A 26,828-nucleotide genomic window follows, 5' to 3' on the forward strand; every position below is an offset into this window, starting at 1 on the left:
GCCTTTGATACGGTAAGAGTAATTCGTTGATTGCATAATACTGTTCCAATGAGACCAAACATACTCAAAAGTAAACAAGACTCAAAACACTACCAAGAATAAAAGCGCTTGGTTTCGTCCCACAGTTAGATCTTCGACCGTTCACTTTGACCTCGATCCACTGTGCCCTACAGCCTGTCCAAAACGCCCTCACAAAAGACAGACACAACAAAGGAAACGTGCACGCTCGCGTTTGCGTGGCTAGCAGTAATGGATGACATCGATCCCAAATGGATATGCCGGTGGAAACGACGGAGATACAAGAAAAGAAAGCCTCAATGACTCGCACAAACACCGGTGCTTGAAATCAGAAACAAAGGAGCGTGGAGAAACAGAGAGAGTAGGAAAAAGAAAATGAACGAATGTTTGTCGTTAATCATAGTGGCCCTTCGTGGTCTCTACCACCAGTAGCTGTTTTCATGCCGTCGTGGCCTTCTTGGCCTTCAGCTTCTGTCTTTCGGCCCACTCTCGGCTGAGCGCCCTAGATCTCTCAGCTGCCTCCTGACGGGCCTGCCTGGCGATCGCTTCACGTTCCCGCTTCTCACGGTCGCGATCCGAAGACAGGATGCTGTCTCGCTGGAGAATCTCTCTGCCTCGTAGCTTTTGGTACTGCACATCTTCCACCGAGATTGTGCTCCGCTTTCCGCTGATGCTACCAGTGGATGTCGACGTAGCCCTGCTCATCTGTCCGGCTGCTGTGGGCGACGATCCCAGCGCTGGTCCGCGCCCACGAGTCACCTGGCCCGAGCTGTTGGTACGGCCCGCCGAGTCTGACGAGATGACTGACAAACGTCTGTTTGCCGGTGACGCAGACCCCGGCACCGCAGATCCCGGCACGCTTAGACCACCACTTGCCATGCTGGCTTCGCCAATGATGGAGGTCCGCTTCGTTCGGGCACGACTGGAGATGGTCTCACGCGGGACTGTGCTCGGCGTGACGCTCAGTCGAACGGGCCTCGCCTTGAATTCGCGCCGCTTCTTTTCTTCTTCCTCTTGCCGCCTGAGCTTGGCTTCGTGCTCTTCTCTCTTGCGTCTAGAAATTGCTTCTCCGGGAAGCTCAAAGGTTGGGATCGTCGGTGGCTTTACCGACCGAGCCTTGCGAAACTGCCCTGTCTTTGTCGTGGTTGGTTTGGCCCCAACAGCCGCCGCCGCAGCGGCTGCTGACATGCGAGCCTCGCGTTGTTCCTTTAGTCTGCGTGCCACAGCCTCACCTGGAAGCTCAAATGTCGATGTTGTAGGCGGCTTGCTCGACTTTACTGGCGGTTTCGGCGGAAGTAGACTCAGCGGGCGAGCAACACTCAACCTCTTCGTAGCAGCGCTAGTCGTGGCAGCCGGTGTCTCCTCCGTTGACTTCGTCGCCGGGTCAGGGGCGCCGGCTGACTTACGCACTGATGACGTTCGGGCTACGCCAGAGGGTCTTGAGCGAACAGTGCCCGTTTTGGTAGTCGAATTTTGGGTGTCAGCGGCGCCGTGGCCCGGGCTTCGGCGGTCAAAGGCCTCTTTGTCTGGTGACGCCACGCGCTTGACACGAACCATACGATGTACCGCTTCGAACTGGTCCTCTAGTCTGTCCAGCTCCTCCAGGGTATCCTCGATACGCGCAACAGAGCTACCAGGTGAACGCGGTACGGACTGTGCCCGCTCATAGGAGCCTTGATCAAGTGGTGCCCCAACTGGTTTGGGCGAGAGGCCGCTGAAGTCCGCCGGTACCACGCCTGTGGAATTTGGAGGTAGGAGCGTATCGATCATGGTTTCTGCTGGAGCGTGAATGTCGTTTACCTCTGCACGGTTGCTCAAGGGTGTAGCAATGAGAGTATATGTATTGACTGCTCGGTCTCTGCCTGTGACAGAGCTTCGGGATAGCGATCTCTGCCGCAAGATGTTGCAGCCAAAGTACACTTTTCGGTCTTGACTGGCGCTGTCTGCCAGATCGGTAGCCGAGCAAATGCGGCGCAAGTGCTTATCTCCAACGAAATTGCCAGCGTCGCGAGGAAGAGAGAGAATCCAGTTAAAGTTCTTTGCGTCGTGTTGTTGAATGGTGGACTGTATATCAGACTCCGATAAAAGCGCAGAAAATGACTCGCGTCTGACTGAACCTGGACGCATCGCATGTCAATCATGACATCGGGTTGCTAAATACTACAGGATGGTTAAACGTACCTGTCAGACTTGGACCTCCTTCAACACTGTCGCAAGGCTGTTCCGGCAGAGCGAAGTGGGCGTGCTTTGCGTTGCGGGCCGATTTCTGAAGCTTGGGGCTATGTGGCGACGCAGAAACGGTCTCTTGCGTCTGCCGTACGGTGACCTTACTGAGTTCCGAAGTGACCGCTTCCTTCTCGGGAGGGCTGTAAATGTGAAAGTTACTCAGAACGTCGGCCAGCGAGTCTGGGGTGGCGATGCTTGCTGGAACGTGGACGTCGGCCTTGGCCTTGGGATGCCGGTTGCGTGAAGTAGGAACCTGTGCTAGGTTCTGTACATTCTGCAACGCTCCAATGCTCAGTTCCTCCAGATAAGATGAACGAACGGGTGTATTGGGGTCCTTGTCATCCGAGATCGTAGGCGTCGAAGGTGCTCCAACAAGTCTGGAAGGACTGACGTTCTCAGAACCCGTCACGAAACCAGCATGATTTGTGGGTTGTAGTTGGGGGGCCATGTGGTCGAGGGCCATCGAGGCAGGGACGCCGCCCTTTTCTGCGATTCAATGAAGAAAAGGGGTCCCGGATTTATTCTTCAGAGGGGTCAGACCAGCGAGGGGGTGGAATCTTTGAAACAGTGTGCCTCAATCAGCGTCGACCGCGTGGAAGACGAGATCAAATTCCAATGAAACCAACGCTAACGGGTTGGTCCTGGGAGCTGGGCCCCTTCGGCCAAAAGAAACGAAACGGGTTTTCGGTACGAATTATTAGCAAGGGGGTTGTGGAAGGGCACAAGGGGGCAGCAATTTCGTGGGAGAGGGAATTGGGAAAAGCGCCAACTCGGGGCCAGGGGTGGGTGGTCGCGAGTCGTGAAACGGCTCGCTGCTGATATTCGGCGCTCTTATGCCTTCGGGTTTGGTGTGATTGATTGCCAGAAACATGAGGCTAAAATGCAAATGTGTCACCGCGATTGGAGGCTGTAGAGATAGGTTTGTAGAAGAGTTTTGAAGCAGAGGGAAAACAGTTTGTTGAGGTGGAGATGTTGCGTTTTTGTGTTGCTCCCCGATCGTAGATTTTGTTTATATTTGTGCAACTGGAAGCTGTTCGCTCCTTCCGTTTTCTTGCCCTCCTGCAGCTTTTTCGCGCACTTTCCGTGTTGACAGCAAATAGTCGCGTCGCGAGTGCGGGAAGGTGCAGGTGGGACGGTAAGTGTAACGGAGAGGATGACGGAGCATACGCTTCTGCAAGTCCGTCACACTCCTTCCTTATAATGATCGTACGTAGTGCGAGTGCTCTTGACACTCAATAATAAGTCGGCTATTATTTATTGCCCTCGCAGCTGAGACGGCGAGTGCAGTCTGAGGGGACACATATGTTGTACAGAGTGATACGACGCGGACTGCTTTGTTCTTCAATAGGTTCATTACTCATACAATTATCGTCTTGTCATATAACGTTCCCTTAACCTTTTCCGCGAATCTATCAGAAACACCTGTTGGAAGGGTTTTGTTGCAACCTGTAAACAGCCAATATGACTAATAAACGCGTTTTTGACGCGACTTGCCGCTTTGACAACGCGTGCTGTTAGCCGTTGACGAAAGTGGGGCACGCACCACCAACTTTCGGAGCCAGTTTGGCAACGGCGACCATTTTGGCGGTTGATAACAGAGGCGCGACGGACAGCGACCATGGGCCTTCTGAAGTGGTTGGTAGCGTCCGTAGCTGACGGTCTGGAGCAACAAATAACTGGCGTAGCATCTCTTGTGCTGGGCAGCTCTTTTCAAAAGTAGGGGGCTGCCATGAGCCTCATGATGCCTCGCCCTCTTCTTCCAAAGCGGCAGCGGCAGCGGCCTCGTCTGCTTGTGCTTGCAGGCTCGGAGCGTGTTCCGTGGGAATGCGCACGAGCATCTGCGGAAGGGAAACGGAGCTGTCCTCGTTCTCTGTCGGCGCCCGGGGCAGTTTTGCTTCATTGTGTTAGAGATTCAGAATGCCAACAAATACGTGTAGCTATGCCCGCATGCAGATAACCTACTTGATGCCATATTGATTGCCCGCAGCACATTATGCCAGTTGGCCATCACGGTTGCAATCGCTGCGATGCTACTGTTAGCAATCAGTCTCGAACCGGTCAAGAGCATCCGGTGCTGTCGTGGCTCAATTTGCATACCTTCGGTTCCGTCAGACAGTGTCGATAGCTTCTCTTCGAGCGCCTCCATTTGCGAGGCCACCGCAGCACTGAGGTCGCGCAGCTGCTTCAGGTTCTCGAGCTCCTCGCGCTTTTCGTTGACGCGCGCCTGGAGCGACATGCCTGTCGATGCGCCAGGCACAGATGTCTGCCGCAGGTGCCCAGACGGTATCGATCGTGAAGAGAAGGCCATTGTCGCCGCATCTGTATGCACTTTATACTAGCTGTACGTTGTGGCGCGTCGGATGTTGCCAAAAGCTGTTGACAGCAAACGGGAGCAAGCAAGCAGGTCCAAACTTGGATATCGAATAGCCACTATTATGCGACTGGGGATGTCGCAACTGTAATTCGTATGGCGGGGCATTGTTGATTGGAATGTGGCTTGTGCGTGGTGAGCCACACTACCGGCCCAGACAGGTTGGGGCTGCCCGGCCAACCCTCCTGCCCAAATAAGATTGGCGTAAACAACACCCCGTAAAATTAATCGAGAAGGTGCCAATGGCACCAGGCACCATACAACCGGCGGTAGACAAAACGGCCCGGGACAAAAAAAGGCCTGTTGTTTGCATGCATCGGAAATACTAACAAAGCAGCTTCGAATCGCGAGCTTTTGTCGCGCGACCAAATTCCGCCCTTGGACAACGACGACACCACTTCCTCTCGCACTCTTCCCCTCCGGCACCGCTTCGCCATTGCCCGACACACTCCACGATATTGCTGTCGTCCTCTTTGTCTCTACGTCGGTCTCCTCACCGTTATGAGAGATGGCGCGACTGAACGAATCCCCTGCGCTGGTCGATAGCTACGACAACTGTGCGTGAAGCCATTGTTTTTCTTTTCGGAAGACATCGTTGCCTCCTTGGACTTGTCTCCTTTGTTAACGTAAACAGTGCGGCGCAAGTTCCTGCGCCAGAACAGAGACATCGCTCGTGTCAACTCGAACCAGTCGCTTCGCATCCGCGGCCTCGAAAACGAATGCGCACGACTCCTGTCCGAAAACCTCGAGCTGCGTGGTCAGGTCTTGCGCCTTGAAAAGGAGATCGACGACAACAAGTCCCAGCGCGTGGCCGACCATGCCCTGCAGATAAAACAAAAGATGGAGGCCCAGCTCTTCGAATTGGGCTCTCTCCTTGCCACCTTTGGCCTCGAACCACCGACCAAGAGACAGTCGCCCGTGCCTCTACGACGCGCCGATAAGCCCGCAAGACTGAGCCTGTCGAGGGAGGCCGTGTCGCCGCTGCAGAGAAAACCGCCTGCTCTTTCGCCGAGCGAGGCAGAGAGTCTTGCGATCCAAGAAGGCCGCCTGCCGCCAATCTACGAAACTAAGAGCTTCCCGCGGAAGACTCTCAGGTACGTCCTGGGTTTTGTGTCTTATGAATTGTCCTCACTTGCTCGTAGTGCTGACGAATACCCCTAGCCGAGACGAAATCCTTGCCATCCAGTCCGACGATAGTGAAACGGCTGATTCCCCCGTGCTTGGCCCTCCACCAGTCTCTCGCCTCCTCCACGTTGACTCGACGATTTCAGTGGACCCGACGAAGAAAACAACGGCCAATACCGTCCAAAAAGCTGAGCCCGCACCGAAGCTCAAGACAACTGCTACAGTGAAAGAGCCCTCCAATGGCACCAAGGTGGAGGAAGTACATGTAGCCAAGGTCTCGCAACCAGCACCACCTCCCAGTATCGCAAAGTCGAAATCCGAGCCTGAGACAACGGCCATTACCATTCACACCGTAAGCACAACCGCAAAAACGGTACAACCAACATCGGCGCCCGAAACTGCTGCTGCCCCGATCTCTGCCGCCCCCGCCGCACCAGCTGCAGTGGCTTCTACCCCGTCTTCAAAACCCGCTGGAAAGAGAAAGTTCGCTGTCAATGATGAGAACGCTGTTGCTCGTGGGATGAAGGCCGGCGAGGCGAATAGCAAGGCGTCGGCACCAATTGATCGCAGTGTGCCAACACGGGAGCTGAAAAATCCGAAGAGCATAAGAAGCCTCGTCAACAGTCGTAAGGAGTCGAATGAAACCACCGGCGAAGTCAAGACTGCTGTGGGAGGACGCAAGCCCCTTGCTGCCAAGAACGCCAATGAAGATATCTCGTCGCCTCGGAAGCAGGCTCTGAACGACGCATCCGGAAAGCACAAGGGAGGTAACGGAAACACCCACAAAGCGGTACAACTTGGAGGCCGTATGCGGAACCGCATGAAGTCGCCCTTGGTCGTGGATATTTCGGAAACAACACCACCGGCTGCTGTTGACGTCAAGGTCGATGATGACAAGAGCGACAACACCCGCAAGCCTACTACACCTCTGTCCTCTAATGACCAAGCACCAGGACACGTCGATGTCGACAGCGAGCCATTGCCCGAACTTGAACCAGAAGCCCCGTGTCCTTGCACACCATCCCCTGCAACGGCAAAAATTCTCACCTCTCAGCGCCTCGTACCTACACACGTTGAAGGCCGCGACACCCCGCCGCCGGCTGACATTTCCTCCCATGGCGAGACGTCTCGGCCTAATAGACGATCACGCGCCTCGGTCAGTTATGCAGAGCCCAACCTGCGGGACAAAATGCGTCGTCCGACAAAGGAGCTCTTCGACGCTGTCGCAGGCGAAGGGAAATACGTTCAGCGCCAGAGTCACCAGCCCCACCAAGATGGGCAAGATATAGCAGCGATGCCCACGGTTGCGAAATCCGATTTGCTCGTTCTGCGGCCCCACGAGCAACAATCCAAGGAGGACAAGGCTGCACAGGCTCAGCATGTCACGGATTCGGACAAGCACCAGCCACGAGCGTCTTCAGTCGGAGAGCAAAAGGCAGTCAACAAGCCCGACTCCGAAGCTGAGTTGACAAACAGTTCAGCGGCTGACCAGGACCCGTATGAGTTTACGGTCGCTTCATCTCCATCCCAAGAGGCGGAGGACGAGGAGTGCGAAGCTAGCATGGGCAAGGCGAGAGATGGATCAAGAAAGTCGGCTTCTTCTCGGGCTTCTCTCAAAACCACGCGGCGGTCTTCGACGACAAATGCACGGGAAGATGGCACTTCGTCGGCGGATCGGCATACCCGGCCATCAGCAGCACGCAAGCGGGCGTCAATGGTTGGGATGAAAAGAGGATCCATGCTCGAAGACGATGAAGAAGATGCTGCCGACTCCTCCTACGAGCCACCTGTGGAAAGAGATGACGGTCAAGCCATAGAGGCCCGGGCACTATCAACACGGGACAGGATATCACGGCGACGGAGCATGATGCTATAATGATTGAGACGATGGAGTAGAACACCACACTCAAGTGGCCAGACGCGAGCATGGTGTTTCGGCGTTGTCCTTTTTTATTTTATACGAACAACCCTCCTTGTTTGCGTTGTCATTCCTTGCCTTCAGATTCCTGCTTTTATGTTTTCTTTTTGGCTCTTCTTGGTTTACTTGCATTTGTTGCTTCCGTTGTATTTGGAAACTTTGCGACTGCGGCCGACCGTTTTATTTTTTAGGATATCCTATTTGCCACTCATTTTCTCTGTTTTTAATGGAATGCCTTACTTTGGCAAGCTTTGATGAAACTCTCAAAATTCCATCCTTGTACTACGTGGCATGTATCAAAAGCTTTCTTCTGGCCAGAGCGAAACCCGTCGGTGATTCAAACAGACATTTGCCTAGTAAAAGTGGTATATACAGGTGTCGTCTCCGGAAAGGTAAACACAAAATAGCAAGTTACTCACGTCTGCTACAAGATAAAAACGAAACGCCAACAACAAACGAACTGAAAGCCAGAAAGCACAGACATCAAAGGTTATACCCCCCCTTTTCTCGTCCCTGCGCTTATGAGGCCGATCCTGTCGGCTGTACAGGCTTTGAATATGTCACCTTCTCCACTGCAACGCTTTCCGTGCCATTGGCGTCTTTGCGCAGTTGGTAGACATACAACGTAAGCGAGATGCCCTGGACGTCCATGAGGCAGAAGCTCGGCACGACCTCGTCCTCGGGCTTGTCCCCATCACCGCCCCAGCCAGAAAAGTAGGCGCCCGTTGCGCTGCCAGGATTGATGAAGAACTTGTCCATGTACTCGAAACATTCAAACTTGTGGGTGCCGCCCCAGCAGAGCACGTCCACGTCCAGGCGATTGGCTTCGGCCAGCAGCAGATCGGGCTCGTTGCTAACGAGCGTGAAGCCTTCGAGGAAACCCACGCGGATGGCGCCGTGGGTGACGACCTGGGTCAGGGGCAGGGCGGTGGCCTCGACATCGAAGCGGCCCTTAACAATCTTGAGATCCGGCGCCACGGACCGTAGGTACTCGTAGGTGTGCTTGTCGGTGAGGTTGCCGAGACAAAGGGTCTGGCCAATCTTTCCTGGTGCAAGAAGCTTCTTGAACTGCCAAACGAGGACGCCGTGTTAGAGCACAGAACGCAGAAAAAAAAGAGGCAATCCGCTAGATTCAGGAAACGCTGGCAAGCCTACCTTTGCGGGAATGTCCAGTGCCCGGTCTGGGATGTGCAGGTCGCCGATGACAAGAATGAGGAACGCCATGGTGACTGAAGGACGCCCGCTAGACTGGTGTGTCCTTCTGTTCAATGGCGAATCCGCAGTGTATGGAGCGAGTGTCGGTGCACTCCGAGGGCGCCAACACGGGGAAGGGGGCAAGACGAGCCGCCCAGTTCCGTTGCTTCGCAGCCGATCGCGGTCGACGCAGGCGGTCTGCAGCGGGTCTAGATGAGAAGAGGGTGCGCACGAGGGTTGCTTTTGCTTTGCTGTCGCCAGTTGCTGTGTTGCCAGAGAAGGGCTGTCGACGAATGCGGTTGAGAGAGGGAGTATCCCGTCGCATGCCGTGGCCCAATCGGTCTTGCCTAGAATTGTCGCCTGCTAGTGGCACGTAAGCGACAGGAGTGGCTGGGCCGCGTTGCTGCCTCTTCTGGAAAGCTTTCCCAAGAAGGCAAGCTCCAGCACTCCACCTTCCCTTTTCCCCCAAATTTTCATCAGCCACTAGGACATCGCTGGACACCAAGCCACAGGACCTGGAAACGACCCCGAAAATCGGAACCGGGGGCAACAATAGAGAACCAAGCATCAGTGGACGACCCCTCTCGGGCGGGGCTGTCGTCTTTAATGGAGCAGCGCGTGGGAGCCGGCAAATTCGCTCCTCTCCGTACGATACCAGAGAGTACCTGAAAGTGCCTTTGGCGGACGGCGTTCGTTCGGAGATTTAGGGCCTACACTCTCGTAAAGGGGTTCTCTAATCCCGGAGGCATCATAAAAGCGCAACCTCCAAAAGACAGGCGGGCAGGCACCACCCGCAGGACTTTGAGACGGGAAAGCGCCATCCAGCGGAGGAAGGAACAACTGAACACTGCCCAAGCCCGCCGCACCTGTTTATCCGTGGAAACCAGCGCCGTGCCGCCCAATTGACGCAATTCTCCGGATTTATTTTCCTTTTTTAATGCCTCCGGGTCGTCTACCTCCTCTCGTTTTGTCTCCTCTCTCCCGTTCACAATGCAGCCTCTCACCATCGTCCGTCGTGCGCGCTGGCCTTGTTCCTTCCTGCCGAGTCGCCAACAAAGTACCTTCCTTAGTGCGTGGTCGTGGTCGTCTTCAGCCACTTGGAAGGCAATATTACTAAGTCAGGCAGGAGCAGCAGGCACGCCAACAGCAACAAAAGCAAGTTCTGCGACGGCAATCACAGGCGAAGGCGGAACCCAACGCGCCTTCCACAGCGGCGCTACTGCTGCCAGAATTATGGTCCCCCCCCATCGCCGTGTCACCGATGACAGCCCCTCTGTACATCGGTTAGCAGGGATTGCTGGGCACTTGTCCGCCTCCTCGGCTTATCGACCGTCTACTACTTATTCCTCGCCCACCCCGTCAACATCAACAGTCAACCGTCGTCTGCATACCACAACTACCGCTTCATCGCCCAAAATGTCGTCACAGTCGGATCACCCCACACTGCTCATTCCGGGCCCCATTGAGTTCGATGATGCCGTCCTCAACTCCATGAGCCACTACAGGTAAGCGGCTTCTGCATGTGATTTTTGGGTGGGGGGAGAGGACGGATATGCTCTTCGTTTTGCAATTGTTTTCTGTCGTGACGTCTTTTTTCCATCGTCGCGCGGCCTTACTTGACGTACGAGAACATCCTCATCTAACTGTCACAGCGAGAGCCATGTCGGCCCGGCATTTGTTTCCGTCTTCGGCGAAGTCCTCTCGGGCCTCCGCAAACTCTTCCAGTCCACCGACCCGGCCGCTCAGCCGTTTGTTATCTCCGGCTCCGGCACCCTTGGCTGGGACATTGTCGGTGCCAACCTGATCGAGAAGGGTGAGGCCGCACTCGTCCTCGGCACCGGCTACTTCAGCGACGGCTTCGCCAACGCCCTCCGCACCTACGGCGCTGATGTCACGGAGCTCAAGGCGCCCGTCGGCAGCCGCCCCCAGCTGCCCGACATCGAGGCCGCCCTCAAGGCGAAGCAGTATAAGCTGCTGACCGTCACGCACGTCGACACCTCCACCGGCGTCCTGAGCGAGCTCCGCAGCTTGTCCGAGCTCGTCCACCGCGTCTCGCCGGACACGCTCGTCATTGTGGACGGCGTGTGCTCGGTCGCCTGCGAGGAAATTGCCTTTGACGACTGGAAGCTGGACGGTGTCGTCACGGCCAGCCAGAAGGCCATTGGCGTCCCCGCTGGGCTGTCCATCTCCTTCTTCAGCGGCCGCGCCCTCCGGGCTGTGGAAAACCGCAAGACGCCGCCCGCCGCGTACTATGCGTCGATCCAAAACTGGCTGCCGATTATGCGAAACTACGAGGCCAAGAAGCCGTCCTACTTTGCGACGCCGTCCCCCCAGCTCGTTCACGCCCTCCACACCTCCCTGGGCCAAATCCTCTCTGTGCCCCTGGCGGAGCGCTTCGCCAAGCACAAGGCGGCCTCGGACAAGATCAAGGCCGCCATCACCAGCCTGGGCCTGAAGCAGGTCGCCTCGAAGCCCGAGGACCAGGCGCACGCCATGACCGCCATCTACCTGCCGGAGTCGATCCAGATCGCGCAGATCCTGCCCAGCCTGGGCAAGAAGAACGTTGTCTTTGCCGGCGGCATCCACAAGGAAATTGCCACCAAGTACATTCGTTTTGGCCACATGGGTGTCAGCATTGTAAGTCGATTCCGCGCGGTCCATGTGTCCTGCCAAGTCGGGTCTTCCCATCAACCACTGCACAGACTAACGACCGCCGCAGCTGGAGCCCGAGAGAGGCCACGTCGAGCGTGCGCTCAAGGCGCTCGAGGAGAGTTTGGCCGAGTTTGGTTACCAAAAAGCATAGATCGAGCCTCTGTAGAAAGTAAATACTATCCCTGTCAAGGTCTCCTTCAATTGATTCGAATACCAAAGGTTATGCTCTATTTTGTCTGGTGTGTAAACGGCTTATGGCAGGTCGCAGGGGTCGTAATTTGTCTTTGAGTCTGTGTTAACAAATCATTTATGTACGAGGTTTGTAGGCGGCTACCAGCTGCTCGGCACCAAAGTTCACCTCGATCACAATTAAATTTTAAATTGAACACAGACACACGCCATGTGAATTTACAAGTCCAGAACCCCCTGGTTTCCAGGTGCGTTTCGTGTGAAAAGTCGCCGACAGCCAGTCTTTTGCACTGCCCAGCATAGAGTGGTCAAGTCGTTCCAACTTCGCCCTACCAAATTACTAATAACAGGAAGTGAAAAGGTCGCAAGTAGCAATGCCTTCAAAAGTGCAGACGGGGTACGAAATACAATGCGTTCACGCTCTCTCAGCCGGTGGAGGGTGAGGGGCGAACGGTCAAAATGGCCCAACGAAACCCGGCGCCCAATCCCCTCGTCGCAGTAAAAGCCACAGAGCTTCCCGCCATCAGCTCCCAACTCTCCCCAAGACGCAGCTCCAGTAGCGCCTGGTTGCTAATCAAATGTGAAAAATCGCGGGGCTGTCCAAAGCTGTCGGTTAAGCCTGGTTCACGGCCTGGCTTCATCTGCCCTCCGTAGCCCTGCGTTGTCTCCATACCGGGCCTCCGCCCCTCTCGCCTTCCCTTTCCGCTGCTGTCCTCTTGTTGTCCTCTTGCTGTTGTAGTGCAGTTTCTTGCTGCGCCAAAGTCGATTCGCTTTGCCTGTCGCTCTTGCCTGCTGCTGTTGCTAGCCGTATCTTACCGCCTGCCCTCCCAGAGACCCCGCCACCTCACTTTTCCTCCTCCCATTCTCCGCCTACGCACGACACTTGTTCCTACCCTTTCGTCCCTCCCATCTCGATCCTTCCTTTTTCACTCTCCCTCCCCCCCTGCGCACTCTTTCTGCCGACCTGCACCTGCCGACGACATCATCACGAAGGCTCCTCTCTCTTCCGACAGCATTTCTTCGCCTACAACCTCACCGAAACGCCCACAACATTCTGCTTTGACTCCTCCACCACCACACCCTTCACCACACGCAGTCTAGCAGCCAACGAAATCGAAACGCGTAAGACAGCGAGCGCGTTGCTTGTCTCGCGGGCGCTTTTTCTTGTATCGCTTCTTACAACTCGACTTATTGTGGCCGACGACTCCTCCATTTACTCCCTTTCTTTCAATCTAAGCCTTTGTTTTGGTTGAGACGTTCAGCTTTGGCACGTACTCACTTTCTCGAAACATCCAAGGCCATTTGTGCATACAAAAGCTCCGCCCAGCGCATCCACCCGGCAAATCCTGTCCCCCCCACTCCGACAGCCTTCTCTGGACAACAAAATCTCGCCACTCTCGAGCTTGCCGTACCTAGTCCTTCTACTTACCTCACGAAGCAGTCGTCTAACCCCTCTCACCGTCTCTTCGATCCGACCTACATGAGCGCCCATTGCAGCCTGCACCGTCGCGCAATCGCTTACTGGGCCTAGATCTCCAACTGCAGCTGGTTTGCTGGGCCTTTCCTGGCAAACACCCGTGCCCATCCTCGACGCACTCTTTTCGCATTTGATATAATCTCCCTTGGGAACCTCTCCCGCGATGGCCCCCACCGTGGCAGAGCTCGATTCGGTCGTGCGCGCCTTCTATGAAGGCCGCGGCGAGCAGGTATGTCTTTCTCGGCCTTGTGATTTGTTTTCCTACCCGTGCCGCTTGTCGTGCCTTGTGTCGTAGCTGACGTATGCCTCGCCTTTCTCTGCTTTAGCAAAAAGCTGCCGAGAGCGCCCTGAACCAATTCAAAGAGGATCCTGACGCCTGGCTCATCGTCGACAAAATCCTTTCTGAGGCCACGTACCCACAAACAAAGTTTCTGGCGCTGCAGGTGCTCGACCATGTCATCATGACGAGATGGAAGGTCCTGCCGCGGGAACAGTGTCAAGGCATCCGCAACTTTGTCGTGCAGTTCATTATCCAGAGCTCCGACTCGGAAGAGGCCCTGCGCGAACACAAGACGCTGTTGAACAAGCTCAACCTTGTCCTGATCTCGATCCTGAAGCAGGAGTGGCCGCACAACTGGCCCACGTTTATCAACGAGATCATTACCGCCTGCCGCTCGAGCTTGTCGATTTGCGAGAACAACATGATCATCTTGCGCCTCCTCTCCGAGGAGGTCTTTGACTATTCCGCCGAGCAGATGACGTCTACAAAGACCCGCAACCTCAAGACCACCATGTGTGCCGAGTTCTCGCAGATCTTCCAGCTCTGCACCGAGATTCTCAACACGGCCACCCAGACCAGTCTGGTGAAGGCGACCCTCGAGACCCTGCTGCGCTTCTGCAACTGGATCCCTCTCGGTTACATTTTCGAGACGCCCCTCATCGACACCCTCCGCACACGTTTCCTTGAGGTGCCCGAGTTCCGCAACATCACGCTGCAGTGCCTGACCGAGATCGGCGGTCTGCAGACGTCGGGTCCGGGCCAAGTAGGCAACTACGACGAACAGCTCATCAAGATGTTCACTGAGGTCCTCACGACCATTGCCACCATCATTCCCTTGTCCATGGACCTGAAGACGACCTACCCGCAAAGCAATTCTCGGGATCAGGAATTCGTGCAGAACCTGGCACTCTTTTTGTGCAATTTCTTCACCATGCATCTCAACGTATGTATTTCGCCGTCCTGATACTCCTGATGCCCAGTGCACGTTGTAGAGCATGTACTGACCAATGGCTTGTACCACGCAGCTCATCGAGAATCTACCAAACCGCGACTTCCTCACCCACGCCCATTTCTACCTCATTCGCATTTCCCAGATTGACGACCGTGAGATCTTCAAGATCACCCTCGACTACTGGCTGAAGCTTGTCCAGGAGCTGTACGAGGAGATGCAGTCTCTTCCCATGTCCGAGGCGAACCCTCTTCTCGCCATGGGCACCCTTACCTCGAACGGCGCACCCAACCCGGCCCTCCTGAACAACTACCCTCTGCGGAAGCACAAGTACAAGGAGATCCTGTCAAACCTCCGCATCGTTATGATCGAGAAGATGGTGCGTCCTGAGGAGGTGCTGATTGTCGAGAACGACGAGGGCGAGATTGTTCGTGAGTTTGTCAAGGAAAGCGACACCGTGCAGCTGTACAAGACCATCCGCGAGTGTCTTGTCTACCTCACACATCTCGACGTTGTCGACACAGAGCAAATCATGACGGAGAAACTCGCGCGCCAGGTCGACGGCTCGGAGTGGTCATGGCATAACTGCAATGTACTCTGCTGGGCCATTGGTTCCATCTCGCTGGCCATGAACGAAGAGACGGAGAAGCGGTTCCTGGTTACCGTCATCAAGGACCTCCTGGGCCTTACGGAAATGAAGCGCGGCAAGGACAACAAGGCTGTCGTCGCGAGCAACATTATGTACATTGTCGGCCAGTATCCTCGCTTCCTGAAAGCCCACTGGAAGTTCCTGAAGACGGTCGTCAACAAGCTGTTCGAATTCATGCACGAATCGCATGAGGGCGTGCAGGACATGGCCTGTGACACATTCATCAAGATTGCCAAACAGTGCCGCCGCCACTTTGTCGCCCTTCAGCCTAGCGAGCAGGAGCCGTTCATCGATGAGATTGTTCGGAACCTCCAGAAAATCACCTGCGATCTGACGCCGCAGCAGGTGCACACATTCTACGAGGCCTGTGGTTATATGGTTTCTGCACAGGGCAACCGTAGCCAGCAGGAGCGTCTGCTTTCCGACCTCATGGCGCTACCCAACAGCGCATGGGACCAGATCATTAAGTCAGCCACAGCAGACCCTTCCATCCTCCAAGACTCCGACACGATCAAGATTATTGGCAACATCATGAAGACCAACGTTGCCGCGTGCACATCGATCGGTCCTTACTTTTACCCCCAGATCGGCCGCATCTACCTTGACCTCCTCCAGATGTACCGCGCCACCAGCCAACTTATCTCGGAGGCTGTAGCTCGTGACGGTAAGCATACGACGGTATTCTTTTTTTTGGTAAAAGAAGACAACCCAACGTGGGGTATACTAACATTTTGCAGGAGAAATTGCACCCAAGACGCCCAAGGTCCGCGGTCTGCGGACAATCAAGAAGGAGATTTTGAAGCTCATCGAGGTGTTTGTCGATAAGGCCGAGGAGCTCCAGGCAGTGCGCACGCAGATGGTCCCGCAGCTGCTCGACTCGGTTTTGGTCGATTACAACCGGAACGTCCCCAACGCCCGCGATGCAGAGGTGCTGAAGGCAATGGCAGCCATCATCTCAAAGCTGGGCAGCCTGATGGAAGACCAGGTGCCCATCATCATGGAGAACGTGTTCGAGTGCACGCTGGAGATGATCAACAAGGATTTCTCCGAGTTCCCCGAGCACCGTGTGGAGTTTTTCAATCTGCTGCGGGCTATCAACCTGCACTGCTTCCCAGCGCTCCTGAAGCTCGACAACCGCCAGTTCAAGTTTGTCATCGATGCTTGCCTGTGGGCTAGCAAGCACGACAACCGCGACGTCGAGGCCGCCGGTCTGGGTATGTGCCTGGAGCTGATCAACAACGTCGCCGAGAAGACGGACACATCGACTGCCAACGCGTTTTTCAACCAGTTCTTCATTCTCATCCTGCAGGACGTATTCTACGTTCTCACCGACACAGACCACAAGGCCGGCTTCAAGACCCAGTCATCGCTCCTGGTGCGAATGTTCTACCTCGTCGATCCCGCCGATGGCTCGGCTCCCAAGATCCAGGGCCCTATCTACCAGCCAGACCAGGCGCAGGCCAACACGCCCAACCGCGAGTTCCTGACCAACTACGTCGCCAACCTTCTGCGCAACGCCTTCAGCAACCTACAACCGTACGTTGTCCTACGTGTATTGTTTTATTGACTCATATCGCACCTGACCTTTGATTCTTACTAACGCAATGCAGTGGCCAAATTCAAGCCTTTGTGGAGAGCCTCTTCACGCTAAACACGCAGTACGACAAGTTCCGCTTAAGCTTGCGCGACTTCCTCATCTCGCTGCGGGAATTCTCAGGCGACAACGCCGAGCTGTATCTGGCCGAGAAGGAGCAGGCCGAGAGCGATGCCAAGCAGGCCGACATTGAGCGGCGGTCCAAGGTGTCTGGTCTGCTCAAGCCCTCTGAGCTTGACCAGGACGACGAACTGTGACTGGGCGAAGAGCTCAGGACCGAGTTTGCACCTGTATATTATGCGGACAGGGCATCGACGACAGCGCTAGGCACGAAGACTCTCGGGAACTCTGCAAGCAGTGCCAGTGCCCACAAGAAGGGCGTTCAAGACGACGACTTTGACGCTTGGGAGTTGTACGGCGTCTAAGTTTGGCAGTGGCGTGTCTGCCGGTTGGGTGCGCATTCTTGTCGCCTTTCAGCCCATGTACCGCTCCGGCGAAAATTATCGTTTCTTTTTGCAGTAGCTGCCATGCGTCGCGCCCTTTCTGTTGTCCGTTCGTCCCGTCGTCTTTTTCCTTTCTTACTCATATTTTGTTACATTTGCTATGCCTTTTTACTTTGTTTTTCTCTAATTTTGCTCACGTTTTTGCAACCGTTGGTATCTTCCTTCTTTCATTCCTGTTTGTGTCTCTTTGATTTTATTTATTGACTTGCGTCTGCACATCAAATTTCGAGAAAAAAAACTGGAAGGACAAAGGAAAAGGGATCGACAACTAGGGGCGATACCATTTAGAGGACGAAGAGGGGAAAATGATTGGGAGAGTGACGGAGTCTAGAAGGGCTAATATGAAGAAGATGGACAAAAGACAACAACGAAGCTTACGTTTAGAAAGTAAACATCGTTTCACCCCTCGCTTTCAGTCTTAGCCACTCGCTTGTATGCAGACATGAAATATACCAAATACTTACCATTAAATAAATGGAACGATCATACGTCAACTAATTATTCGACTTTTTTCAACCTTTTAGACCGTGTATGAGTGGACTTCTCCGGAGCTCAGACCAGATGGCGGAAACAGTCTGTGAATGCTCACAACACCTGTGTCATTCCATGTTGGTCGCAGCCGGACAAGCTGCAATTGAGTGGGCGGAGCGATCATGAGACCACGCAGACATGCACACATTTTCTCTCGTACACACCTTTTCGCTTTGTCTGTTATCTCTGGTCCGAAAATAAAGGGGGAGAAGACACAAAGAATGATAGAACTTGCAACTGCATCCGGCGTTGCGCCTGCGACCTTGAACAGATATTTCGTCACTTCTCGGCCGCCGTCGCTTGCCATTGACAACAAAGCGCGGTGATACTGGCCCGTCCCCGAAATGCGCTTTCGTCTCTTTTTGCTTCTTCCAACAAACCCTCTTGGTGTGGCTGAAAATGTCGCCATACTCGACGTGACTGCTTTTGGTTTCATGTGTGCCCGTTGGACGTGGAAGCACAAAGAAACACTTCAAACGAAAGACGTAGCCGCCGACAAACGCCCAAAGCCGAGGATCACAAGGGTCTCGATGCCAAACAGCTGGCGGATGCAGAAACGCCTCGCTCTCCCTGTCTACACAAATGCAAGCAACGAAGCGGCCGAAGACGGGCGTGCCACGTAAGAAGGCAGCCAACACACCATACAGAAACAGAAACGACCTTCCAACAATCGTCTTCGCCCTCCACCTTCGCCCCCTTTTTTTGCGGCGTGCGTCTGATTAAACTGATTCCGGGGGAAGAAGAAAAAGGCCGCCAAAGAAAAAGACAGAGAGAGATCGTCGACGCAGGTCCCAGGTTGATTGGCGATTTGTCTGCGTCTTGTTGGACCCGTGTTTTTGTCTTGACTATGACTTGCATACGGGCGCGTCCTCAAGGGCTCCTTGGTCGCGTTGTGTCTCATACGCCCGCGTTCAATATAGCTCTGGCAAGACGATGGCCGCTTTTCATGAGGTGCGTGTGAGGATGTTCGGCCATCTTGCCCACGCTGCCCCCTTTACCTGGACGCTCCCAGCCAGCTTGTCTGTCTCTCAGACCGTCGATGTCTTGCCGCTCCCCTTGCACCGAGCCGACAGTTCGTTCTTCGACACCGGCATATTGTCAATGAAAATTGAAATAAAAAAACTACGACTTACGCACAGCGAGCCTCAGACATTCGGCAGAACGAAACGTATTGCACCCGTCCGGCCCTCTTGGGCGTATTAAACATGAATCATCGAGAGATTGCACATTTACCATCGAGGGTTCTACAAGCTGAACAAGAGCCATGCATGTCATTTTCCAATTTACGCCGCACAGTTTCTAAATTGCATCGTACTCGTACACCATGAATGGCCTCGGGAATCTATTTGTCGCGCGTCTCGCCGAGATGGATCGGCCGCCGTTAAACATAGACAGTTGGGAACATCCCTGGTCGAGCTGATGTTTCTCATCTCTCCTGTCATTGATGTCTTACCTTTAGGAGGCCATTGGATGCATGTGCGAGCGTCTAGAGAATTAAGTTTAGTTGCTCCCAACTTGACAGCTTGGAGCTAGTCTGTGTGTCTCAGTTTGCATATGGATTCGCTTGGATCTTTCCCCTTTCCTTCCGTACGTTCTTTTTTTTTCTTGTTCTTCTTTTCTTTTTTGTTCTTGCATCCACTGTGTTCCCCTCGGCCAAGCTTCTCGCTCTCTCCTTGTCACACTTATTTTCGTCTTCTTTTCTTTTTTTCACTTTTCAAAATTTCATCCCTTTTTGGCTAACCTTGTCAAAATATGCAAGGGGTATTTTCCTTCTCCTTTTCCGTCGTCCTCCCGTCGCTTTCCATGCAGGTCAAGCCCTGTCAGGCACAGAAAAAAAATGTTGATCCGGATCCCATGGGTTGCTCTCAGCCCGACGGCACGAAACGGGTGGTTTGCGGTGTGGATGCATGGACATGTGTTTGCAGGATTTTTTCTTTTCTTTTTTTCTCTCCCCTTTCCTAGTGCGTCTGCACGCGGACCTGGATGATTGGGTAAGATATGATTATGGGTCGCTGTTTGGTGTGCTGTTCAATACTGCAGTGGTGCAGTGGTGCAGCGGTGCAGTGGTGCCGTGGCCGCCGTTTGGTGGCCGAGAAAGCCAGCGGGTGGCGGAGAGTGGGTATTTACAGTGGATACGGATACTGGAGGGTGGCGCCTCGGGAGACGGGAATGGGCGTGATGGGGTCGTATCGGCAGACGCCAGCAGAAGAGACTAATGCATGGGACCTGGGCTTTACTGAACTGGACTGGTCTTGACTGGCAGATGGGACCCAACTGGTCCTCGGGCTGCTGTGTGCGGCCTAACAGCTTGGGCTAGACCTTGAACTTGCCAGGGGTACAGGGGCGGGGCGGGAGCAAGAAAGATACCTAACGGACAACATCCAGGTCTGAAGAGTCACGAGAAAGAAAAACCAGGAAAGAGGAAAAAAAAGTCAGCAACCAAAGAAAACGTACAACATGGGGGGCCACGACTTTTTCTTGAAAGAGGGGGGAGGGACGCCTTCTTGTCGTATTGCCTTTTTTGTGCTCCTTTCGGCTCTTTTTGGTCTCCATTTTGTTTCGTTTACATTCACTCTTGTCGTATTGTTTTAGACCCAGACTGTTTTCTTTCTTTTTTTTGTTCTTTTTCTTTTTTATGTAGCTTCTTTCTTCCCCGCGTTGGTTCTCTTGCCCTTACATTTTAACGTCTTACTTTGTGAGCGTTGGAGCCTCGCAGCCTCGCAGCTTCACAGTTTCGCAACTTTAAGCTATGCAAAGGAACAAATACGACCTGCAAACGGCCTTGTGACCACACGAACCAGTCGCCGGTCTCCTTTCGGGGGCGACTTTGACTTTTTTCGCTTTTCGATCGTAGAGAGTGGAAACGAGATGAGCGCAAAAAAGCTCCGTTGGCATCAAGCCCCTGTCCTTGAGGTGGCAAGCTCTGGTTGGTTGGGTTCGGAGGACAGGATGATGGGAAGAAAAGACGAGGCAAGCAAAACAAATCTGACAGGAACAGCAGCACGGCCAAATGGCGAGTCTCATCCCATCTTTAGTTTTCCAATGTCTCTCCGGCCCGCCCTGTCTCTCGTCGCCCCGTCGACATTTCTTTCTTTTTCCTTTTGGAGCTGTGTCTCTCTGTTTCTATCCCTTTGGGAGATCCTCTACTTATTAATTTACCGCGACGGATGGCGCAACTAGTGCGAACAAGAAGATGATCTAGAAGGAAGAGATAGACCAGAGAAAAGAAATGTTTTCAAGAGCACATGGTACAGAGGTACTTCCAGACTGCACAGCTCATCACACGCTCACAAGTCACTCTCTATCGGATGTGGCCTTTGTCAACTCCTCGTCTGTTGTCCCTTGCTTTCGTCCGTTCGGGTTCACACCCACCCACCCACTCACACTCCCAGACCCCTGTTGTTCGCGTGCTAGCGTGGTTGTGTGTTCGTTGTACTCCGTATTAGTACCGCTTTTGGTTGAGCGCTGCCGTCATGCCGTCCGATTTTGCCTTTCCGGGTCCCACGATGGCGACCCCACGAGGAGACGACGTTTCTTGTGAGTGCGAGTGTGTGTGTTGGTGTGTGTGGGTGTCGTGGTCGATCTGTGCAAAAGACGCATTTGCCAACTGCTGCGACCGTCACGTTTTGACCGTCTTGCCGCGGCGGTTTTGCGTGTCGTTGTTTTGCGCGATGCGATTTGGTGTGAATGCTGTCTGTTTGTCGTGGCTGTCTTCTTTATTTCTTATTTCTCCCGTTTCTTTCCTTTTTCTTTTCCGCTTTTGCTTTTGCTCCCCCAATGTTGAACCCCTTCCTACTTTTGCCTCTCCCTTGTCTTCATGTTTTCCCTTACTCTCCCTTTACTTGAACCATTGTTCTCCCATACACTTATCCTTCCGTTCCTCACCAACATATTACCCTTTGCTTGTCCTACGCTTTTCCTGTACGCAGGCCAGACGGTATCTTACATCCTACACGAATGATTACATTCTACAATCTGGACATACATTGTCACAAGAGCACAAGACATACTACGTCGTACGCAATACACGTACAGAACAGCTTACACCAAGTTATAAGCTACAAAAACATTGCCGAACATTGACGGGAATCTTCTAGCACAAAGCAAAAGATCCAGGAAGACAACTACGCTTACTCGCACAACACCCGGGGTCACACAAATGGCGCTGCACCGGTTCAATAGCGTCGGCGGTGGCAGCCACGCCCAAAAGCCCAGACTATCGCCCAGAAAGTCGGCGTCCTCCTTGACCTCCCCGTCCTCGACGTCGGTCATGTCTGCACCAGGGTCGACACCCGCGTCAACCGTGTCGCCATTGCGGTCGTCACACCTCGTGGCCCTGCGGTACGAAGAGACCGTGCAGGCCAAGCCGCCTATCATGGTCACCCAGAGCAGAGGCGGCGGCGGCAGCAACAGCGGCAGCGGCAGTGCAACCAGCAGCGCGCTGTATCTGGTGCGCTCGCGGTCCACGCTGTCTACACGGTCCCTGGCCACGACGGCCACAGCCACCGCCACCGCCGCGGCTGCGTCGTCGCCGTCCGTGCCGCTCCAGACGCCGTCACTCTTGTCCTCGTCTGCCTCGTCTGCCTCGACGCCGTCGCCGTCGCCGTCGCCGTCTCCGTCCAAATCCACCGCGCCACGGTACCCATTGGTCATTCTGCGCCCGCCGGGCCTGATCGTGCCGCCCTCGGAGCAGCACCCGGCCCTCCGCACGCCGCCGTTCCATCCCATTGTCGAAGAGGGCGGCGACGCCAGCGAGGAGATGGCCGAGACAAACGCGGCCACGCCTACCCCCTACACCGTCAACAGCACGCTGCGGTCGCGAACGGCCGGCCCCGACAAGGGCCCCGACCTGTGCAAGCGGGACTCCATCCTGGCATCATCAGCGGCTTCGACGGTCTCGACGTGGCCTGAAGATGCGCAGGACATGGAGGACGAGGCAAACGAGAGCGTGGACGCCAACAGTGCCAACAGTGCCACCAATGACACAAATGACGCAAATGATGCCAATGGCGCCAGAGACGAGGCTCGCGACGCTCACAAAGGCCACGCCCAGCACGCCGAGGACGAAGACGAAGACGACAACAGCTACGCGAGCTGCCTCTGCCGCAGCGCCAGCCGCCGTAGCAAGGTCGCGTCCGTCGTGTCGGCCGCGTGTCCTGCGCCTGTCCGCGAGGCGCCCCTGCCACCCACGGACGCGACGCACGCCCCAACACACGACGACATGGCGACCGGTGATACTGCTGGTGCTGCAGCGTCTCGTGTGGTCGGTATCGAGCCAACCACGACCGCACACTCGGCCCGACCGTCTGTGGATGTGCACCCAGGCACAGCTGCAGCTGCAGCGCCAGCTGAACGCCAGTCGACAACAGCGTCTGTCACGCGCGACAAGAGCTGGCGATTGTCCAGGAGCCCGTTCAGCTTCCGTGGCGGCCCGTTTCAGCGCAGCGGCAGGAAGAAGACCAAGCACAGCGCCAGCGAAGACGCCACGCCCGCCGTCCAGTACGAGGATGGCCTCATCCCCGTTGTGGACCCAGACACGACAGCCCACGAGACTCTGGCCGAGAGGCAGTGTGAGGATGCGCGTGGCACAGCGGACGCGCCTGCAAGCTCGAATCCTATTTTGCCCGCTTTCACCGCCCAATCCCCCTTGCCTCTGGTGGGGCCCGCCCAGTGTTCAGCTGTGCCTTCTACCGCGTTTCCAGCGCTCCAGCACCCCCATCAGCATGCCAGGCTCACTAAGCCCAATCCGGCCTCGCGGCCTGTGCAGCCCCAGCAGCGCATCGCGCCTGCCTCCTTTCCCCTCGACACGACCGCCCCATCGTCCTTGCCGCTTCCGTCCATTTCGTCGTTTGCCTCGTTTCCCACGCCGTCCCTTCCGTACATTAGTGCCATTGAGAATCCGTTTGCATCCAACCAAAACAACATCAACAGCACAACGCCATTGTCACCGCCGCCGCCTCTGCCAACAGCCACCGCCCCGCCGCGTTTCCTCCTCCGCGTCTTGTCCATGTCTGATTCGCGCCAAAAGCGTCAGCACCAGCAGGACCAGCAGGACCAGGACCGTGACCAGGACCGTGACCAGGACGGCGACGCCAACCGCGCCATCCCCAAAAGAGACAAGGACGCAAAGGACAAAACGGCCCCAAAAGGCACAAAGAGAGAGAGCAGGGCCACTGCCACTGGTCCCCACGACCAACCGCCGCGTCCAACCGTCTCGTCTATGCCCCTCATCAACACCGCCATCCCCGACGAGCACCTGCTGGAGGATGACGTTCTGCAGACGCTGACCTTTTCGAAACGCGGAAGCCTCATGTTTGGCGGCAAACGCGCTTTTGCATCGTCTGCCTCGTCTGCCTCATTTGCCTCGTCTGCCTCGTCGGCTCCTCCTCCATCCGCGCCGTCGCCCCTCGCGCTGCCGCCCATGAACTTGCCGCCGCTGGCCCCCGCTGTCGAGCGCGAGTCTCTGCAAGTGCGCTCGCTCTACGCGTCGGGCCCGGGCGCGGACGTGGGCGCGGCTGCTGCCGATGCTGCCGATGCTGCCAAGGCTCCAGAGCTCGAGGGTGATCGTGGCAAGACTGCTGCTGCTGCTACTGCTGCTGTGTATGGACCTACCACTCCCTTGTCGCTGATACCAGCCACCACAATGCCACTCCCACTCGTCGATACGGGCGTCTGCTGACTGCCGTATTCCACCGCGCCGGTGCTCCCACCGGACATGCCGTGAGAGATTCACTCTGCAGTTCCCATGTACCAAGCGAGCAAGAACGCGAACCTGAAGAGACAGCAGCACCGGACAAGCCTTCCCAAGGGCCAGAAGAGCGACCGTCTCCAGAACCTCGAGAACCGCAAGGGCGGCCAGGCGACCAGCCACAGGATACCCAAGAGCCACCGCAAGACGTTCCACGACTTGGACCACCTCCACAGCCCCCGCTGCCTACTCTCCAAGACACGACACCACCGCCCGACGTGTCGTCCCCGTCCGTTGCGCCCGAGCCCTCGCCGGTGCCTACACCTCCACCGGCGCCTGCACCAGCGCCAACAGACCACCTGCGTCCCGATGCCGCCGCACGCGCATCCGCATCCAACAATGACACCCGCACATCCATTGTCTCGGCCACGTCGGCCACCACCGCCTCGACAGGCATTGCATTGACAGAGGGAACCGAATCGCCACTCTCGCTTGTGCCCACAGCAACGCCCCACCCGTCCGAACCCTCGTCGCCATACGACGCCAATGGTTCTACCAACGGCACGTCGATTACCTCACCTACCTCGCCCGCCTCCCCTGTCCGGAACGCGTACGAGCTGGCGGGGGGGCTTGAGGACTGGGAGGACGTGGACGTCGCCGATGTCGACCGGTTCGGCTTTATCCACGTGCGCCCGCCGCCGCAAGGCACGGCAGCCACTGCTAATGGCGACGGTGATGCTGACGAGGAGACAGTCCATGGAAACAAAGAAAACGAAAACGTACAAAGAGGTGACAGCCTTGCCAGCGGCATTGGTCGCCACTTTAGCCTCCGCCACAGATCCACCGCGGCGCGCCGCAGCAACCACCGCACACTCGACAATGGAAACGGCTTTGGCGCCCGTTCCGTCCACACAAGCCGTTCCACCTCCACGACAGCCACCGCCGCTGCCGCCGCCCGCTCCTCCATCCGCGCTGCCGCCAACCAGCTGCCCCACAACAAAGACCGCCGCTGGATCGACGAAGCCGGTGGCATGCTCACGCTGGAGCCTGGCCTTGCCGACATCGCCGAAGACGAGGACGCCGAGCGCCTCGCCGACGTGCTCAAGAGGAAAGAGTGGGAGCGCGCCGAGAAGTGGCGCCGCATGGCCAGAGCCGTCGTCCGCAACGATGGCGGTCGTGGTGGCGCTGGCGCCGGCGCCGTGGGCACCGGCGCTGGCATGGAGTTCGTGTTTGACCTGCACCACCCTAAACTCGTCGAGCGGACCTGGAAAGGCATCCCCGACCGGTGGCGGGCCACCGCGTGGTACTCGTTCCTCGCATCCAGTGCCGAGCGCCGGCGCGCCCAGCGGGTGCCTCCGCTTCCGTCTGCAACCCCTGCGGGCGATGCTTCGGAAGAAGGAGAAGGAGCGACAGCTCCTCCTCCCATTATGGCCTCATCCGCGGTCCCCGATGGCGGCGAGACCGACACCCAGATCATCGCCGCCTTCCACCGCCTGCAGGACACGGCCTCGCCCGACGATGTCCAGATCGACCTCGACGTGCCGCGCACCGTCAACGGCCATGTCATGTTCCGCAAGCGCTACCGTGGCGGCCAGCGCTTGTTGTTCCGCGTCCTGCACGCCCTGTCCCTCTACTTCCACGCCACGGGCTACGTCCAGGGCATGGCCTCGCTCGCCGCCACGCTCCTGTGCTACTACGACGAGGAGCGCTGCTTTGTCATGCTCGTGCGCCTCTTCCACCTGCGTGGGCTGGAGCGCCTGTACGAGCCTGGGTTCGGTGGGCTCATGGAGGCCTTGGGCGAATACGAGCAGCAGTGGCTCGCCCGCAGCAACCGCCGCGTCGCGCAAAAGCTGTCCTCGCTCAATATTGACGCCACCACATACGCCACCCGGTGGTACCTAACGCTATTCAATCTGTCCGTGCCGTTCCCCGCCCAGCTGCGCATCTGGGACATCTTCATGCTGCTCGGCGACGCCGACAATGAATCGCTGGATGGTGGCAGTGGACGCATGTCGCTGTCCCGCCCCGGCTCGCGCGCCAGTACGCGACCCGGCACAGCCGCCACGACACGGCCCGGCACGGCCACTGCCACAACAAGGCCGGGCACGGCCACGGCCGACGCAGCCGCACGCCCCGTCCATCTGACGGCCACGGCCATGATCACCGCCAACGCACCCGCCCCACCGCCAGCAAGGCCAACCTGGCGATCCTGCATGCCACGAGCACGGCACTCATTGACGGCCTCCAAGACGTGCTCTCGGACGCCGACTTTGAGAATGCCATGAAGGCGGTGACCTCGTGGGTGCCCATCAAGGACGTGGACCTCTTGATGAAGGTCGTCCACGCGGAGTGGAAGCGTTACCAGAAGAGGAAAGCAAGGCGGTAGCCTTGCGGAGAGAGAAAAGAGAGAGAGAGAGAGAGAGAGGTGAGAAAGAGAGGACCAAAACTGCGTACAATGTAGACT

General features: G+C 56.1%; 11 protein-coding genes across 11 annotated transcripts; 7 read left to right on the forward strand and 4 right to left on the reverse strand.

Annotated features, from left to right (window-relative positions):
• Positions 1 to 456: 456 nt before the first annotated feature.
• SPSK_01509 (uncharacterized protein) lies at positions 457 to 2,707 on the reverse strand (the record flags this gene model as incomplete). The annotated part of the gene is made up of 2 exons (XM_016728420.1): positions 457 to 2,135; positions 2,200 to 2,707. The coding sequence occupies 2 exons, from the start codon at positions 2,705 to 2,707 to the stop codon at positions 457 to 459; spliced, it is 2,187 nt and encodes a 728-aa protein (XP_016589642.1).
• A 1,273-nt stretch (positions 2,708 to 3,980) lies between these two features.
• Positions 3,981 to 4,552, reverse strand: SPSK_01988 (DASH complex subunit DAD2; the record flags this gene model as incomplete). Its single annotated transcript, XM_016728886.1, has 2 exons — positions 3,981 to 4,138; positions 4,207 to 4,552. The coding sequence occupies 2 exons, from the start codon at positions 4,550 to 4,552 to the stop codon at positions 3,981 to 3,983; spliced, it is 504 nt and encodes a 167-aa protein (XP_016589643.1).
• Positions 4,553 to 5,123: 571 nt separating this feature from the next.
• Positions 5,124 to 7,616, forward strand: SPSK_01476 (shugoshin family protein; the record flags this gene model as incomplete). Its single annotated transcript, XM_016728388.1, has 3 exons — positions 5,124 to 5,172; positions 5,250 to 5,709; positions 5,777 to 7,616. The coding sequence occupies 3 exons, from the start codon at positions 5,124 to 5,126 to the stop codon at positions 7,614 to 7,616; spliced, it is 2,349 nt and encodes a 782-aa protein (XP_016589644.1).
• Positions 7,617 to 8,177: 561 nt separating this feature from the next.
• Positions 8,178 to 8,882, reverse strand: SPSK_01949 (vacuolar protein sorting; the record flags this gene model as incomplete). The annotated part of the gene is made up of 2 exons (XM_016728847.1): positions 8,178 to 8,726; positions 8,814 to 8,882. 2 exons carry the CDS (start codon positions 8,880 to 8,882, stop codon positions 8,178 to 8,180), a joined length of 618 nt encoding a protein of 205 aa, XP_016589645.1.
• Positions 8,883 to 8,926: 44 nt separating this feature from the next.
• On the forward strand, positions 8,927 to 9,559 carry SPSK_01968 (uncharacterized protein; the record flags this gene model as incomplete). The annotated part of the gene is made up of 2 exons (XM_016728866.1): positions 8,927 to 9,225; positions 9,340 to 9,559. The coding sequence occupies 2 exons, from the start codon at positions 8,927 to 8,929 to the stop codon at positions 9,557 to 9,559; spliced, it is 519 nt and encodes a 172-aa protein (XP_016589646.1).
• Positions 9,560 to 9,842: 283 nt separating this feature from the next.
• On the forward strand, positions 9,843 to 11,655 carry SPSK_01601 (alanine-glyoxylate transaminase; the record flags this gene model as incomplete). The annotated part of the gene is made up of 3 exons (XM_016728510.1): positions 9,843 to 10,357; positions 10,505 to 11,489; positions 11,572 to 11,655. 3 exons carry the CDS (start codon positions 9,843 to 9,845, stop codon positions 11,653 to 11,655), a joined length of 1,584 nt encoding a protein of 527 aa, XP_016589647.1.
• Positions 11,656 to 12,118: 463 nt separating this feature from the next.
• On the reverse strand, positions 12,119 to 12,556 carry SPSK_10426 (uncharacterized protein; the record flags this gene model as incomplete). Its single annotated transcript, XM_016736844.1, has 2 exons — positions 12,119 to 12,482; positions 12,510 to 12,556. The coding sequence occupies 2 exons, from the start codon at positions 12,554 to 12,556 to the stop codon at positions 12,119 to 12,121; spliced, it is 411 nt and encodes a 136-aa protein (XP_016589648.1).
• A 777-nt stretch (positions 12,557 to 13,333) lies between these two features.
• Positions 13,334 to 16,899, forward strand: SPSK_01399 (exportin-1; the record flags this gene model as incomplete). The annotated part of the gene is made up of 5 exons (XM_016728314.1): positions 13,334 to 13,399; positions 13,497 to 14,393; positions 14,476 to 15,712; positions 15,786 to 16,584; positions 16,659 to 16,899. 5 exons carry the CDS (start codon positions 13,334 to 13,336, stop codon positions 16,897 to 16,899), a joined length of 3,240 nt encoding a protein of 1,079 aa, XP_016589649.1.
• On the forward strand, positions 16,900 to 17,067 carry SPSK_11028 (uncharacterized protein; the record flags this gene model as incomplete). The annotated part of the gene is made up of 1 exon (XM_016737248.1): positions 16,900 to 17,067. One exon carries the CDS (start codon positions 16,900 to 16,902, stop codon positions 17,065 to 17,067), a length of 168 nt encoding a protein of 55 aa, XP_016589650.1.
• A 953-nt stretch (positions 17,068 to 18,020) lies between these two features.
• Positions 18,021 to 18,299, forward strand: SPSK_10431 (uncharacterized protein; the record flags this gene model as incomplete). Its single annotated transcript, XM_016736848.1, has 1 exon — positions 18,021 to 18,299. The coding sequence occupies one exon, from the start codon at positions 18,021 to 18,023 to the stop codon at positions 18,297 to 18,299; it is 279 nt and encodes a 92-aa protein (XP_016589651.1).
• A 3,536-nt stretch (positions 18,300 to 21,835) lies between these two features.
• On the forward strand, positions 21,836 to 26,750 carry SPSK_01370 (uncharacterized protein; the record flags this gene model as incomplete). The annotated part of the gene is made up of 3 exons (XM_016728285.1): positions 21,836 to 24,276; positions 24,312 to 26,499; positions 26,559 to 26,750. The coding sequence occupies 3 exons, from the start codon at positions 21,836 to 21,838 to the stop codon at positions 26,748 to 26,750; spliced, it is 4,821 nt and encodes a 1,606-aa protein (XP_016589652.1).
• Between the last annotated feature and the right edge of the window lie 78 nt (positions 26,751 to 26,828).

The sequence above is a fragment of the Sporothrix schenckii genome, assembly GCF_000961545.1.
Source record: "Sporothrix schenckii 1099-18 chromosome Unknown Cont42, whole genome shotgun sequence".
Taxonomy (NCBI): Eukaryota; Fungi; Ascomycota; class Sordariomycetes; order Ophiostomatales; family Ophiostomataceae; genus Sporothrix; species Sporothrix schenckii.